Source organism: Mus caroli, unplaced genomic scaffold, assembly GCF_978045245.1.
Source record: "Mus caroli unplaced genomic scaffold, Mus_caroli_1 scaffold_2, whole genome shotgun sequence".
NCBI lineage: Eukaryota > Metazoa > Chordata > Mammalia > Rodentia > Muridae > Mus > Mus caroli.
The window spans coordinates 139,469,814-139,487,215 of NW_028227257.1; the positions used below are offsets into that span (position 1 = coordinate 139,469,814).

Genomic DNA, 17,402 nt, shown 5'->3' on the forward strand with positions numbered 1-17,402 from the left:
GCCATTGACCCCACATGGTGAGGGAGTAGTCAAGGGGCAGCCCCCAGTACCAAGTTCTCAGTCTCTGGCATCCCATGCTGGATATGGCAGAGGAGCTGAGGACAGAATAGGGGCCCCAGGGTGACACTCTTGACCCCAAAGACACAGGAAGAAGGCAGAGGGAGAGAAGTTCCCACGAAGGTGAGAGTCCTTAGTCCGGGCCTTGATGAACAGAGATAGTCTATAGTTTTAGAGCTTTATTGTAGAAAAGCAAGGGGAAAGAGAGAAGATAAAAAGAGAGAGAGAAAGACCAGCTATGTCCAAGAGGAAAGAAGGGGGAAGGGAAAGAGAGAAAGAGAGATAGAGAGTAAGAAAGGTGAAGGCTTAGAGAGAGAGGGGGTTTAGAGAGAGTGGGGGCTTAGAGAGAGAGAGTAAAGAAAGTAAAAGCTTAAGAGAGTAAGACAGAGAGAGTAAGAGGGAGAGAGCAAGGTGTTGGCCTTGGCCTTGGTTTTCCCCTGTACTGGGGCATATAAAGTTTGCTAGACCAAGTGGTCTCTCTTCTCAATGACAGAGTAGACTATCTTCTGCTACATATGCAGCTAGAGACATGAGCTCTGGGGGTACTGATTAGTTTATAAATTTCTTAAATCATGAGTGTGTGTGTGTGTGTGTGTGTGTGTGTGTGTGTGTGTGTGTTGTAATGTGGTATGTGTTAAAACAAAAATACATCTCAAGACCTTGAGGGCTTTTTTAAAGATCTTTTATTTTGTAAATAAAATCTAGCAGAGCTTGCCTAAACCTTTGGACTAAACTGTACTATACACCATATTATCTCGTATTTTACGTGCATCCAACTTGACTTTGGGAAAGTCACACTGAATGCGACTTTAATTTGCAATGAAGCTTTTCAGAACACTAATGCACATACTAAACTTTTAAGATTAGGGTTTAATTCAAAAATATGTGCTTCATTACATCCTGATCATAAACAGGGAGAGATTTTTGCTTTAAAATTGAGAGACTCATTTTATAGTATCACACCTTCTTTTTCATAGTAATTACTAATTTTGCTTCATTCCATATGATTTATATAAGAACAGTTGTGTTCAGATAACTAACAACAGTGATAAAATAAAAGTACTACTATGAAAGAGCAAACGAAACAATCAATCCTGATTAGTGTTATTTCTACAGTTCTGGATTCCTATAATCCATTATGAAATAAAACACAACATGCTGAATACCATTTTGAGTTATACTCCTCACTAAAAGGTCAGTACATTCATGTCAGTATATTTTAAGCAGTTGGTATCTATGAAATAAAACTTGAACCTCAAATAAAAAAATAAAGAGAAAAAATAGCACTTTTATCTTTAAAATGTGTGAAATGTGTGGTTAAGATACGATATACATCCATTTCATCTTACTCAAATAAATAACAGTTTATATGGCTTGCCATACCTGGACAAGTGGCTTATCCCTCCTGGGTTGTAAAATCTAGGTGCATATGTGAAGGTCTATTTTAAGTGAAAAGGCTCAAAACGGATTTTTCTTTTTATCATAAAACGTCTTCCTCATCAGTTTACATGGGATGGTTTCTATTTAAATGGGAATCTTCTCAGTCTAGAGATCCATTTTCTATTGTGTTCCTTTAGGATTTCCCCACATGAATCAGTAAATATTTATCATGGCATTGATAATAGAATGATCAAAAGTATGTAGTACTTTCACTTGTAGACAGAGAGCAAGGACAAGCAGAAAGACCTATTAGCCAGATATTGTTATGCAGGATGCAAAATCTAAAGTTGAACCACACTGAGTTTATTCTGTCCAGTTTTTGTTGACTGGATGCATGCCATGTTAGAAGCAAGGGCCTCAGTTGATAAAATATCTACACTAGATTGGCCTGTGGACAAGCCTGTTTTGCATGTTTTTATGTGGTAAATAATACAGCAGAACCTAGCTCACTGTGTCATGGCAAGTTATACGAAATTAACCTTAGCAGGATGTGGAAAGCATGCTACTAAGCAGTGTTCCACACTAAATGTGGCCTCTGCTTCAGTTATGTCCTCCAGGCTTCTGCCTGGTGTTCCTATTCTTACATCTCTTGCTGATCTCTATCTATGATTTGAGAGCTACAATATTAAATACATGCTTTCCTCATCAAGTGGCTTTTGGTCATGGTGTTTCCTCACAGAAAGGAAAGCTTAGGCTCATAAGAAGAAGAAAGTATTTGGGAAGAGCTCTTGAAGGACACATTGTTAAACTCTTACAAATGTATAAGAAAAATCCATATGTAATAATAAAATTCTTACATAGGAAGTAAATAATTTGATTAAAAAGAAGTTTTGGTGATATTACTGGGGAAAAGAGACAATATATTCTTGTTGAATGCATAAATTGACTTTTTATAGTATAATACCATTTGATAAATAAGTTTCAAAATTTATAAATGTTCAACTCTGAAACATCTACTTTCCCACAGCAATTAATGCCCAGGCATGGAAAAACTTGAGAAGTTCTTTATCTGAGAGCTAGAATTAAAATACTCCCAAACCAACTCAATTTTAAATGAGTAGGATACTAGATCAATTTGTATATTATCACGTATAGTAACAATCTCATACTCAAATGTCAAAAGGAATGAGTTTTTAAACTCTTGTATAAAATTAAAAATACAAAAATTATTGTTTACAAGATCTATGAACTGTAAATTCTATATGTCACTTATACATTCATGTATAGACTTCAAAATATTTAAAGAGGTGAAAGAAAGTAAGGGGTCAGGCCTGTGCAAGGAAGGTCAATGTGTGGAAAAGACTCCATGGCCCTTAAGGTGAACCTATAGTTTACTTTTCTTAAATAATATGAAACAAAATTCTGTGGCAAATATGAAGAACTAAATTAGATGTGGCTGTCAGACATCGACATGCATTTATCATAGTTGGTAACCTCTCTTTGTGATAGAAACATTTGACCAGGAGCTAATTACCAACTGTCAGCTTATAGGGTTGGGGCAGGGGTGGCTTAAATAATAGGAACAAGTTAGAGAAGGCACCTAGAATGGTAGCAGAACATGCATGGGTCAAAAGAGGAGCAGACACAGTTGCAAAAAGCAGCTGTTTTCCCTCAAGATTCTAATTCCCTTTATCTAATTCAAAGAGATTTTCAGAGGCCTAAATGGGTGGTAGTTAGATTTTGAAAATCAGTTTCTTCTAGCTAATGTTATTAATGCCAACACTTGCACCTAGGCAATCTTAAGCCAACATTTTCTTCCATCAGTGAACTATAATTATATTGTACAATATTCTTGTCCTCACATCATCCAACAATTTTGATTAAATGTGCACTACTAAACGTGAAGGTATAATTACATTAAAATAAGTGGTGTAATAAAATTAGACGTTTTACAAGATAAACTAAAAAGAGTTACTTCCCTGTCTTCTCTTATAATGCCGGGGAAAATACCCAATATCTTCCATGTAGTGTCCAAATGCTGTACCACTGAGGTACCTGCCCAGACCTTGGGTTTTTGAATTGGGGTTTTATAACGTAGGTCAGGCTACTCTTGAATTTATCATCTTCCTGCCTCCCCTGCACCACTTCTGGGGTTACAGGAATACGCCAGTAGGTGTTGTCTGAACAGAGTGCTTTGTTCCAAATGGAGCAAAGGTGATGTTTCTGACTGCTTTGCTTGAAAAGACTTCTCCTACAGTGTTCACACTCCATGGTTCCACTCAGCTACATGGCAGCCGTGATGAGCCGAAACACTCATACTGTGAGAGTTAAATTCTGATTCAACTGCTAGATAAACAATTTTGAAAAAGGCACTAAGTTCCTCTTTAGGGTACCATTTGCCGTAAAATTAGAGTCCTTCAGGGCCACTAGTCTAACATCACCAACAAACTAATTACATCTGATGCAGCAGAGGCCTAAAAAAGAAAACCCTGTGTTGTCTCTTAGTGAGTCCATTGATTTGAAAGTGCTAATTCTGCCGATCTGGTTATGTCTGGAAGGCTAAACTTAGAGACTTAAGGGATAAAATATCTTTCTCATCTGAAATCATTTAAATTTCTCAGGCAGAGAAAGAAAATTGCTTTTCTCCATGATTAGAAGAGATAGTGAATTCCAGCATTTTCTTGTCATAATATCTTCAATAAATATGTAGCAAATTCTGAGTCATGGGCTATAGCAGTTCCTGCAATTTCGCTGCAATAATGAAGGGCACACACACTTGCCCCTGCTATATGAATGAGTCTGAGAAGTTCTTTTTATTATCTCACTAATAAGAACAACCCATCTAAGAAAGCTCTGCTAGAATCAATAGAGAGATTGAAAGGAAAGACTGTATTAACAAGAATATAAAGTCAAAGAACAGTAGATTACATAAATTTAATACATCATGATGATACAAATTTAGAATTAAATGGAGATAAACTATCTGATAATGGTTTCCCTTAAAATCAATAAAGAATAATATCCAAAAGGAAGGAAGGTGGAAGGAAAGTCACAGAGAAAGAATAGATGAAGAAAAAAGGGAAGAACCCTAAAGACAAGAAAAAGGGGAGTGAAAAGATTAAGGAGAAAGAAAGAATTGTGGAAAACAAGAGCCTTTGTTAAATTTCTCTTAAAATGTGAAAGGTGAAAATAATTGCCTGTAACCACGAAGAAATGCAGAGATATATAAGGGGAACTTGTTTATCTCCTTCACATTCCTAGCCTTCTTTATCCAATAAACTAAAGCCGATACCTGGGTGTATGCTTCTGCATTGTTTCTGATGTTTCATAAAAAATTGGCACAATTATATAAAATTAGCTAAGACCTTCATTGAGTTTATTTTGCAACTTAGGATAATTGAAAAGAAAATTGGTAAAGTAAGCCAATTAAAATGGCAATTAGAAATATTTAATGTTATTTAAAATTAAAAAATGAAAACTTCAGAACTTCATACATTTATTAGAATACTTAAAATGTGTTAATTAAACACAAGTAATCAGTTTCCAAAATGGAAATAGGTACTATATACAGTATTTGATTTTAAGGCCTTATCTGTACAGTAAAATACACATTGTGATAACATTCCTAAAGATTATAACTGTAAGTTCTATGATGATAGGAAAAGCACCTCCAGTCTATGATATCAATCCTAAGAATAAAATCTCAATTTTGGGTAATCTTCAAAATATTCACTAAAACTGATCACAACTCTTTCTTTCTCTTTCTCTTTCTCTTTCTCTTTTCTCTTTCTCTTTCTCTTTCTCTTTCTCTTTCTCTTTCTCTTGCTCTTTCTCTTGCTCTTGCTCTTGCTCTTGCTCTTGCTCTTGCTCTTGCTCTTGCTCTTGCTCTCTTTCTCTGTCTCTGTCTCAGTCTCTGACTCTGTCTCTCTCTCTCTCTGACTCTGTCTCTCTCTGTCTCTATCTTTCTCTCTCTCTGTCTCTCTCTCTCTGTCTCTCTCTCTCTGTACCTTTATGAAGATATTTCAAATTACTTCTATGTAGGTTATTATTAGAACTTAAGTTAAATTATTTAAACAACCAAATAAAAACCCTATGTTTCTACTTAGAGAAGAAGAAATTTGTCACTATGGCTGTTCTCTCTTGCGAGGAAGAGAGAACACTTTTCAGTTGGAAAGACATAATGAGTGGGATAATCCTACTCAATGCACATTTCTGTTTCCAAGAGAAAAATGACAATTAAATATTAAAAGTAACAAGTACACAGCGCCCTCAGTCCTGGAGTCTGGGGAAGAACAACAAATCAAATCACTCTTAAGCACTTCAATGTTGACCTGACCAATTAGAAAGGGCAAAGTGAAGCCTGTGGAATCCAGTTTCTTCAACCTACTAATTTTCCCTAACACAAGCAATTTTGCATATTTGTATTCATTGCAGCCCTTAGAAGAGCCCAAAGCAAAGTTTTGAGCATAGTGATCAAAGAAGTTATGTATCACTTTATACAGCTCTAAAAGGAGTACATTTAAAGTCTTAGGCCAAATATATGTTTTAGGAAATATTTCTGTATTCTCACTTCACATAGAGAGTTCACTAGCAATGAAGAATCAAGTACACCTAGGACTGTTAAATGAAGGAACAATTCTGAGCCAGGATTAGAACCTTGCTATCTTGAGATATGCTCACAGCTTCTTGTGGCATTACAGGAAAACAGTTTCTTAGTTTGCAGCAAACACTAGACATAAATATATATATATATATATATATATATATATATATATATATATATATTAATACCATGTTGGATGAAATTCAGTTCAATAAAATTTTAGAATCATATATTTGGTAAATTTTTAATTTTTAAAATAATGGTTTTTCTTCACTTGAGGAAGTTTTCCAGAAATATTAATTATTTTAGTTGCTATTTTCACTGAAAAGCAACATGTTTGCATTTTAGAGCAGAGAAGTGCCTATTGTTACAAAACCTCAACTAAAAATTTACTTTAAATATATATATAATATATACATATATATATATATATATATATATATATATATATATATATATATATAATTTAAAAAAGAAGCCATGGCTTTGAAGGAGAGTGGGAGGGAGTAAGTGGGAGAGTTTGGAGGATGGAATGGGGAGGGAGAGATATAATTAAATTAAAATATCAAAACTTAAAAATGAGCTAAGATAAGCATAACCTTTATTGTAAAACTGATATTGCATGTGTCATTACTCAAAGTCTATGAATTTATTCTTTGCCTATAAATGGATCTTTGCAGCCAGGACCTGCCAGGCTGATCAATTTTCTTGTGGAAATGGGCGCTGCATTCCCACAGCATGGCTATGTGACCGAGAGGATGACTGTGGTGACCAGACAGATGAAGTGGCATCTTGTGGTAAGTTGCGAATGGGCTACGCTTTAGGAAACATGCCTCAGATATAGTGCCCTGGCACTGCGTTTCCCCTATCCGCTATTTCTAAAAGTCAAGAAAGCTAATACCTCACTTTCCTTGCAGCTCTTTGAACAAAACTTTCAAAGACTGCTTCAGAACAGACCTCATTCATGAAAGAGTGACAACATCCTCAGCTGAAATAAATGGATGTAGAGAGAGCAGACTGTGCTAGGAGGTAGCAGTTAGACTAAACAGACACTCTCTTGTTCACTACTAATCTTAAAGCTACAATGACTAAACTTACAACACAAAATTGCATGTTGATTGACATTTGGAGCAAACTACAGGGTATATTTTGTGTTAGCGTACATATGTCACGTTCTGGGAACAACAAAAAAATATCTAGACTGAGAAGGCATAGTAAGTATCAATTGTGAATTTCTGTAGAACCATAGGATTCTGACTGCCAAATATTTTTGTTGATGGTATCCTTCTCAGTCATATTTCATTGGATTTCGCATTTTCAAAAAAGGGGAAGGACATGTTGATAAAGTTATAAACATAATTCCTCTCCTTTTGTACATTTGGATTTGTGTAAATTACCATTTGTCATGTGTGTATTAAAATATAATAAAATTAAACCCATTTTCTAAGAAATATTTCAGTTCAGAAAAAGCAATTTTAAAAAATTGCTACTTGAAAATATTGTCCTTAGGGATAAAGAGAGAGAAGAAAAAGCCGCAAATGAGGAATATAGAATATACTTATTAGAAATAAAAACCCACTTATGACTAGCCCTGTGGCACAGAGCTGAAACTCTTGTTCACCATATATAAGACACTGTCAGTACCCCCCTCCCCCACTACCACACATAGTCTAACAAAAGAACACTATGTATGTTTAGGGATACATGTGTGTATGTATTAAATGTATTTTATTTTAATAAACTACATATTTTAATGTGATGCCAGGTTTTAGTATCAATGAAAGCAGTAAAAGAAAAACTTAATTCCATAACTTAAACATCTGTTTTAGGGGATTCATTTCCTGTTTGCTTAAAATGTCTTTGTTAGACATTTTAGTTAAATTAAGTCACTGTGTTTCTGGGCACATTTTGAGCTATTGGACTGTACATATGGAGAAAGAAGAGCACATATTGGTGTGAGAAAGAAAGAACAATGGTGCAGGAGGTTGCTATATGAATGTAACTGCATAAACATGGAGAAAACACATGGTCTATGTGGTCTGGCTGCATGGTCTATGTGGTCTGGCTGCATGGTCTATGTGGACTGGCTGCATGGTCCATGTGGTCTGGCTGCATGGTCTATGTGGACTGGCTGCATGGTCTATGTGGTCTGGCTGCATGGTCTATGTGGACTGGCTGCATGGTCTATGTGGACTGGCTGCAGACAAGCCAGTAAAGCAGGGCAGTGTGATCTTCTCTATCCTACAGAATAACCCTGTAGTCCAAAACTTGGTTTCGTTAGCTGCTAGATGGATATGACACTAATGAATTCTGCTTGCTTTCCTCTTTGTTTTTTTTCATTGATAATATACTAGAAGAGTTCTGAACAAAATGGGACCATTAAATATAGAAATGTCACAACTCAGATAAGAAATGGCTTCAAACCCATATATATATAACCCATATATATATATAACCCATATATATATATATAACCCATATATAAATATATAACCCATATATATATATATAATCATAGATCTTTACAGAAACTCTTATCTTTGTTCTAATCTGGGGAAGAGGTTGCTGGGTTTAGTCAGGACCTTTTTATTTACATTGAATTTAATTTCTGCAAATTAAAGGGGATGGTGGGTGTTAGCTAACATTTCAATAATATCCAAAATAATTATAACAGCAAGTTTGTGCTCCTCCAAGGAGGTGAGGAGAAGTGGGATTGGAAGGACTACTGCATGCATATTTTAAAATTAATCTTTATGACAATGTGTAAGAGCCCAAAGCTTTCCATACTTCTCACATAGAAGAACTGACACAGAAATTTTAGCCACATACTTGAGACCATGAAGCCTACCAATACTCCTGAATCCAGATGTATTTTAAATTACAACTCAGTCTTTTGAGACTGGCATATATTTGGGTCCTATGTGTGAGGTCAAAGAAGGGGCAAGTAGTGTCATACTCCTGTGAATATCTCGATTAAGAGCGCACATATCTATTATAGGTTTAAACGATGTTGCTCTAGTGTTTAGCATTCCTTGCTATAAAAAGCTCTGAGTTGGTATTTGATTCTTTGGGGCTATACTTATCCCCATTATAGTGACTGTCAACATACCAACCCTACTCTCTGAATGGTAAAATCAGGGAGAGATATGCAGAACTACAGTAAGTCAGTAAATTTGCTACAAACTTATGAATATCAAGGTTATTGCTGTTGTTTATATATTTTCAAAAATATAAATAAATTCTTAACAATTTTGTTTTAATATTGGCATGTATTTAACATCTGGCTCTGAATATTAAAAAAATATTCTCCCAGGAGCTTCTTTCTGTTGTAATGTTTATATCCTGTTTTACGTGTTTTACATGCCTTAAGTGCCTTGATAGATTATATCTACTTTACAAATGTTAACCAAAATAAATCCTTTAATTAATTAAGAAAAATTAGTTCTTACAAGCTGTCACAAGACTTACCAGCATACCAGTGGATAAAAATACACTGTGACAATTTAGAGGGTGAATAATTTGTTTTAAAATATGGAAAACAATGTATATTGTCAGTGACATACCTGTATGTTAATCCCATCCCATTTTGTGTATACAAGATATTGTGCAACCAACGATTCCTTCTTTTAGAAATGCCTATTTGCATGTTAATTCTACACTGCTCCAAATGTATCCTTACAGTTGTTTCTTTGTTTTGCTATTCTAATTAAAACATAATTGATTCCTTTTCTTCCCTCCTGCACCCCATGCCAACCCTTTTATATCCTAGCTTCTCTCAAAGTAAAAATATCTTCTTTTCTGATTATTATCACTATACATACGTATGTATGTGTATCTATTATCAAATATACAAATATACCTGCTGAAACTGTTTGTTGTTTGTATGTATGTAGTTTCAGAGCTATCCACTTTGTATTAGACAAATAATTACAGAATATATTCCTGGGAGTAGTTAATTATTTATCTCTCCACAATCATATTATAAGTAATTCTTTGCATAGGGAGGGTTTCCCTAGAAGGTTTTCCCCTTCCATGTTAGCATGTATATAGATATTGCCATTTCTTTATTTATGCAACTTCTTGCTTATTTATTTGAGCTTCTAGAAAAGATTGTTTCACCGCAGATTTTCTTTTTTTTTAATTACGTATTTTCCTCAATTACATTTCCAATGCTATCCCAAAAGTCCCCCATACCCCCCCCCCACTTCCCTACCCACCCATTCCCATTCTTTTGGCCCTGGCATTCCCCTGTATTGGGGCATATAAAGTTTGCAAGTCCAATTGGCCTCTATTGGATGGATCACAGGGCTCCCAATGGAGAAGCTAGAGAAAGTACCCAAGGAGTTAAAGGGATCTGCAACCCTATAGGTGGAACAACATGATGAACTAACCAGTACCCCGGAGCTCTTGTCTCTAGCTGCATATGTATCGAAAGATCACCGCAGATTTTCTAAAATTCCATATCTTATAATTGTTTTATCTCCTTTTCAATGATATTCACTGACCAATATATACAGGAACTGCAATATAAGTGTACCTATTTTGGTTGGACTTCCAACAATTGATCTATTGGTGCTTGCAATGTATCCAGTTGTGTTTTTTTGTGACACTCTCTATTTGTTATACAAAGCACCTTCTTTCATTGGGTTTGGTAGCTACACTTACCTGTGTGCATACACACAGTTTTAGAATATAATTAGGAGTTATGCTGATCTAACAGAGAAGTGGTAGTAGTTTCTCCTCTAAGGTCCATGACCTAATTAGAGGCAGGAACTTCACTAGGGTTGCAGTATGAGTCTTCTTTTCTCCCATGCTTTTAAGGCCGAGAGTCCAATTAGACAGCATTTGGTTACCACCAAAATGTGGTGCCACTTCTATAAACATCTTCACATGCTAGTCACTGTTGTGTTTCCAATGTGTTACAGCTGGGTAGGAATATGAATTGATTCCCTCCCTTGGAAGCTTATCTAACAATTTCTGGTACCATAAAATCTAGACTAAGTAATAAGGCTTTCAGTTTACATCTATCTCAAATGATCTGAGTACTGTGTCCTAAGTGTGTGTGTGTGTGTGTTCTGACAGGCAACTAAATTCATATATGAATATATATATATATGCATATGTATGTATATATGTATGCATATATATGTGTATATATACAGGTATTCATGTATATGTATATATGCATACAAATATACATTTTGCATGATTTTAGGTGAATATGAAATAACGAGATTACGTGTGGTTTTATTACACAACGTTGATATTTGTACATCCTCCTTTCTCTTTTTTTATTGACCTTCCTATCCTCTGCCTTGTTGACTCTACATCCTTCCTCCAAAAGAAGATGCAAATACATAAAGCAATAAATATGTTTATTTTTTTGTTATGGTTTGAAATTTTCATGTGCTCTTGTCATATTTTTTTATTAAATCTACCATTCTTTCTCCTCCAATCCTTTTGTATCTCTTTTCTCTATCCACTTTTCTCTCCCATCTCTGTGAGCTCTTTTTAAAAACACTTTGAATCCACTTAATGTGTCAAAATGTGCACAAGTGTAAAGTCATCTATTAGAGCCTGAGGAACTACTCAGGCTGTGACCCTGAAAATAGCGACTCTTCCTGATTTTACAACAAGAGCTCTGTATATGAAGATGAGCATGAAGCTCTGGAAGGAATAATCTCAATTTATGGGAGAAAATATACTTCTGTGACATAACATATCCCTTCACTGAAGTCGAAATGACAAAATCTGATTCTTAACAAGGAAAAGAAGCAACATTCCACTGATGCTGCTTTGCCCATCAATGTAGACTATGTGGCTCATGCTTCCATGTGTCACCATAACTATACTTCTTTCCATTAAGACTTTGAATAGAGCAAATTCCCAAAGGTGTGACATTTTACAGAAGTCTTGAAATTCAGTTTTTTTACACTTCAGCTCCAGGATAGACCCATGATATTTTTAAACAAGCATTTTACACAGAAATCAATATTAAATTCAGATTTAAAATACGCAGTCATGAAACTAGATTTTGCATCTGAGAGAAATTAGGAGGTACTGACACCTGAGAGTAACATCCCTTCACAGTGGAAATTGGAGAAGAGAAGCAGACATGCAAATAATGGCAACCCCCCCAATCCAAAAAACAAAACAAACAAACAAACAAACAAACAAACAAACAAACAAACAAACCAAGAGGACAGTGTGAAGGGGAAAGGACTTAGAAGGATGGAAGGAAAGCAAGGAGACTCACTAAAAAGAAATTACAATAATGCAAATATGAAATGTTATCATTAAACTATTTTAGGTTAATCAAAGACTGATTTAAAGAATAGGATACAAACAAACAAACAAAAATAAACAAATAAGGCCTTAGAAATATGGGGAGCCTAAAAGTTCTGAGCATTTAAATATGAAGATGAAGTAAAAAGCACAAGTGTGCAGTCAGAATTCAGTAAATCTTTGTTTTCAGTCTAGGTAGGGAAACAAACTACCAAATGTTCTTAGATGTGTTTGAACCATCACTCATTCAACAAAGTGCCCACAAAGTTGATACACTCTATTACTGCAGCTCAATTCAAAATCATAAACTTACTTAAAATATCATGAAACGTTTTTGCGAATATTTTGCATTTCATCAAGCACTTCAAATGTAAAGTTATTATATAAATATTATGAAATATAAGAACATTCAGTTCTGTCCTAAACTTCCTGTTTCTAGCACCTGCTCTCATCATATAGATTCATTTTTTCACCAATTGTAAAGTTGTAACAAAAATATTGGCAATTTTTTATTTTTGAAATTTATCTTCTCACCTTCTATTCATTGTAAAATTAATATATGAAGATTTTAAAATGATCTGTTTCTTTTGACTGATAGTATCAATAAGAAGATAAACTTGTGCCTGTTAGAAGCCTTATTTTTCTTTTTGTCTTTGGGTTTTTAATTTTCTTTCTGATGCTCAATTTGATGATACAATAAGTATCATTATTAAAATTACAGAATTAAAAGAAATAAAAAGACTGTCTTTACCTGTGTGTTTTGAAGATGTGTTCTCCCTTTCTTTTCAGGTCTTTGTTCTATGAGTTTCTCTTTAAATATTCTTATGATTTTTGCTAATATGTACTTTTGTATCTTTACAGGAATATGACATAATTTTTATTTTTTTGGTTATAACTACCTCATTGAATACCTAAGTCCATTCTGCAGCAGGTGAGGAGCTGAGACTAGATAGTGAAAAGCAATTATGAAAAACAGCTATTGAGGCTTTGGTCTAATTCTGTCCTTTCTATTGTCCTGCATTAGGCTCAGCATCATGCACAGTATTTGGTACAGTGAACACCCCAAACTATTTCACACCTACCCTTCCCAAAAGATTTCTATCCAGTAGATTTGGGAGAAATTCAAATACCTGTTTTGGTGGGGGAAGGCAGTTCCTGTGATGATTACTCTGAAGAAATAGAGTGAGGTTTGATTTGTGTGTGCCGTACAGATTCAATTGGTTAAAATTGAAAAAGCGTGTATATCTACACACAAAAAATCAGCACAAATATGATGGCTTGTCTCTACAGAGATTAATAGTCATTCATAGTTGGATGATTGTGATGGAACAGCAGGGTTTTGTCAGCATTCTAACACTGAAATTGCCTTTCAATCTCCAGGGGCTACCGGGTCAACGGTCTGTATCTTATGTCCCAATGACTTTAATATGTAGTCACGTTTGTGGAAACTTTGCCGAGAGCTATTATTGACCCCTCCCTCCAGGTGCTTCTTACCCAAACAAGAAGTGCAGGTCAGACGTGACCCAGGCACAGATGTCCTTGAAATTCCTGTAAACCATCAGTGGCTGGAAAATGTCACAGAGCTTAAAGGAACATGTCGTGAAGGACGGGTTTATTACTCCTGCCAGCTTTCAGTCCATCATAAAGAAAGTCAGAACGAGAACTCCAGCAGAACTTAAATGTATGAGCTGAGGCAGAAAGAAACCTTGGAGAAGTGCAGTTTACTGGTTTCTTCTGGTTTACTCAGTCTGCTTTCTTAAACAACCCAGAACCAACTGCCCAAAAAGTACATCCTTTAATGCAGTGTCCTTTCCATATTATCCATTCACCATAGAAAGCCTGATGGAAGGAATACCTCAATGCAGTTTCCCTCTCCTACATTTCATATTCTGTCAAATTCACAAAAACAACAACAAAAACCATCAGCAACAACAAACAAAATAGGACATGCACATCTAGAATATTTCTCAAAAATTTCATTCTCTTAATGTTCAATTTATAATTTTTTTTTAAAAGTCCATCACATAACACATTTATTTATCCAGGTGATGGCAATTTTTCTTATAGAGGTAACATCTTGAAAAGAGGCTCTTTTTCTATTTGGTTCAGATATACCCATTGTGTCAGTTTTGTGTCAATGTGGTTTGTCATTGGTTTCAAAGTTGTTGTTATTTTTAAGCAGGGTTTAATAAACTGCTTTTCTTCTTCTTTTTTTTTTTTTTAAAATAGTTTTTATTATATTTTTAAATTTACATTTCAAATGTTATCTCCTTTCTGCATTTCCCCTCCAAAAACACCCTGTCCCATTCCCCCCCATCCTCCTGCTCACCAACCTACCCACTCCAGCTTCCCTGTCATGGCATTCCCCTACACCGGGGTAACAAGCCTTTTCAGAACCAAGAGCCTCTACCCCCACTGATGTCCAACAAGGCCATCCTCTGTTACATACGTGGCTGGAGGCATAGGTCCCTCAATGTGTACACTTTGGTTGGTGGTTTAGTCCCTGGGAGTTCTGGGGGTACTGTTTAGTTCACATTGTTGTTCCTTCTATGCGACTGCCAACCCCTTCAGCTCCTTGGGTATTTTCTCTAGTTCCTGCATTGGGGACCCTGTGTTCAGTCCAATGGTTGACTGAGAATATCCACCTCTGTATTTGTCAGGCACTGGCAGAGCCTCTCAGGAGACAGCTTTGTTCTTTCCACCTCACTTTCTTAGAGCATGGCCTTCAAATTTTAGCATCCCGTGTACTAGAAAAGTGTTACAGATTTGACTCACTGGATTGTGCTCATTTTGTGCAAGAAAACTGTTCAGAATTTGAGCGTATCTGAGAGCATTGAAATTAATGTATGGAGCCACAAGATTAGTCAGGATATGACTTTTCTTATTTGCCTGGCAAGGCTTCAAGAGCAGATTTGAAGAATCTGCCATAGAAAGTTTGGGGCAAGTTCTAAAGGCACCATCAGTAAGTAGACAACTTACATCTATGTGACTCGGTCAGTTGTGAACAGAAAGAGAGTAGTCAGTCCGCCTTACCTACTTCACTATTAAAATGGCAGCCATCCTTAGCTTGGAGGTATGCTTTCGTGTTGCTACTTCTAATTTTTTTATTTTAATTTATTAAAATTATGGGTCTGAGTTGTGACTGTGGGAAAAACACCCCCTCCCTCATCTGATGCCCTGTTTTCCTGCTGGAGGTGGGCTCTATAATTTCCTTCTCCCTACTGTCGGCCATTTTATCTATATGTATTTCCAACAGCCAATCCAATGTTTAGGGAAATTGTCTTGCTAGCTAGTTAACTGCACCATTTGAGTTCTGATAGTTTCTCACCTCCGAGGGAGGTCTCTGGTGCATTCTGGAGGATACCTACAACCTCCTACCTCCCGAGATTGCCTGTTTTCATTCTTTCTGCTGGGCCTCAGGCCTTCATTCCTTTTCCCTCACCCAATACCAGATCACATTCCCCTCCCTCCCCAAATCTGACCCCCCCCCCAGTCCGCTTTCCCTCCCAGGTCCCTCACTCCCCACTTGTGATTGCTTTCTTGGTTCCCCTTCCCCTTCCCCTTCCTCTTCTTTTCCCCTTCCCCTTCCCCTTCCCCTTCCCCTTCCCCTTCCCCTTCCCCTTCCCCTTCCCCTTCCCCTTCCCCTTCCCCTTCCCCTTCCCCTTCCCCTTCCCCTTCCCCTTCCCCTTCCCCTTCCCCTTCCCCTTCCCCTTCTTCTTCTTCTTCTTCTTCTTCTTCTTCTTCTTCTTCTTCTTCTTCTTCTTCTTCTTCTTCTTCTTCTTCTTCTTCTTCTTCTTCAAACAAAATTATTAGGTATTCATTTCATTTACATTTCCAATGCTATCCCGAAAGTCCCCCCAACCCTCCCCCACCCACTCACTCCCACTTCTTGGCCCTGGCATTCCCCTGTACTGAAGCATATAAAGTTTGCACGACCAATGGGCCTCTCTTTCCACTGATGGCCGACTAGGCCATCTTCTGATACATATGCAGCTAGAGACACAAGCTCCGGGGGGGGGGGGGTACTGGTTAGTTCATATTGTTGTTATAAAAATTTGTTTAACTCTTGCTGATTATGCTTTTGAAGTTATGTATTTCTCTTGATTTCTTCCTCACTAGAAGAGAAACATAATCCAAAAATTTTAAGTTTTCAAATAAATTACAAGCATACTATATACATTTATAGAAAGTAAGATTACATAGACATGCTAATGCAAGAACTAGTTATATCTTGGTATTCCAAAAATCAGTGGTAAAACAATATTAATGAAATAAGAGAGTTTATGGAACATTGAACATTTCTACCACAGTCATTTCAAGTGTTGTGCAATTATTAAAGTTATTTATTATAATATTGGTTAATTATCAATTTTCAAAACATTTGTACATGCAAGAATACAAACCAATCACATGACTTTCTTCTGTTCATGATAGAACTAGTGGAGAACCCCCACTCAATTCCCAATTCGGCGTGCACCCAAAAAATCACGAAGGACCATCTTGATGTAATTACACGAGGCAGTTTAATTTAATGTACATGCATCCCACACAGGAGATAACGGCCATGAGGCTCGAAAGCTAGGGGTTTTTATGGGGTAAGGGGCTTAGGGGTGTGGAATTCAGCATAGCGACACACTATTGGCTTATTGAAACATCAGCAGAAAAATTACATGTACGTGCAAGGTGTCAGAGTTCTGTAAGTTGTTGACTCAGTTTAAATAGCCCTGTTATGTCTTCATATTCCTCTTTATCTTTAAGGTTAAGCTGTTCCCAGGAATATTTTAACTATGGGGCATACCCGGGTTTGTTTTTCTTTATTCTCAGCCCCAGGGAGCCTCTAGGCTCACAAACAACCAGCAATTTCTGAGTACTTTATATGACTTACAGGTTCTGAAATTTCATCTTTCTTTCATTCACATAAAAATGTTATTTATGTTATTAAGTTGTGATGAGAAGTCTATAATTATTATTTTCGGAGGAATCTATTTTCATTTCCTCCTACACTGAAAAATAATTTTATGAAATTTCTTCATGAATATAAGAAAAATATTATGTTTATTTGGTACATTATACATTT

At 36.1% G+C, this 17,402-nt stretch overlaps 1 protein-coding gene across 3 annotated transcripts in view; it reads left to right on the forward strand.

Annotated features, from left to right (window-relative positions):
• Positions 1-17,402, forward strand: part of Lrp1b (LDL receptor related protein 1B) — a 2,026,300-nt gene that overhangs the window by 1,186,235 nt on the left and 822,663 nt on the right. For all 3 annotated transcript variants that reach the window (XM_021181392.3, XM_029472167.2, XM_029472172.2), the window contains exon 18: positions 6,721-6,837. In XM_021181392.3, the coding sequence (XP_021037051.1) occupies positions 6,721-6,837 (117 nt within the window). The remainder of the gene's footprint in view (positions 1-6,720; positions 6,838-17,402) is intronic.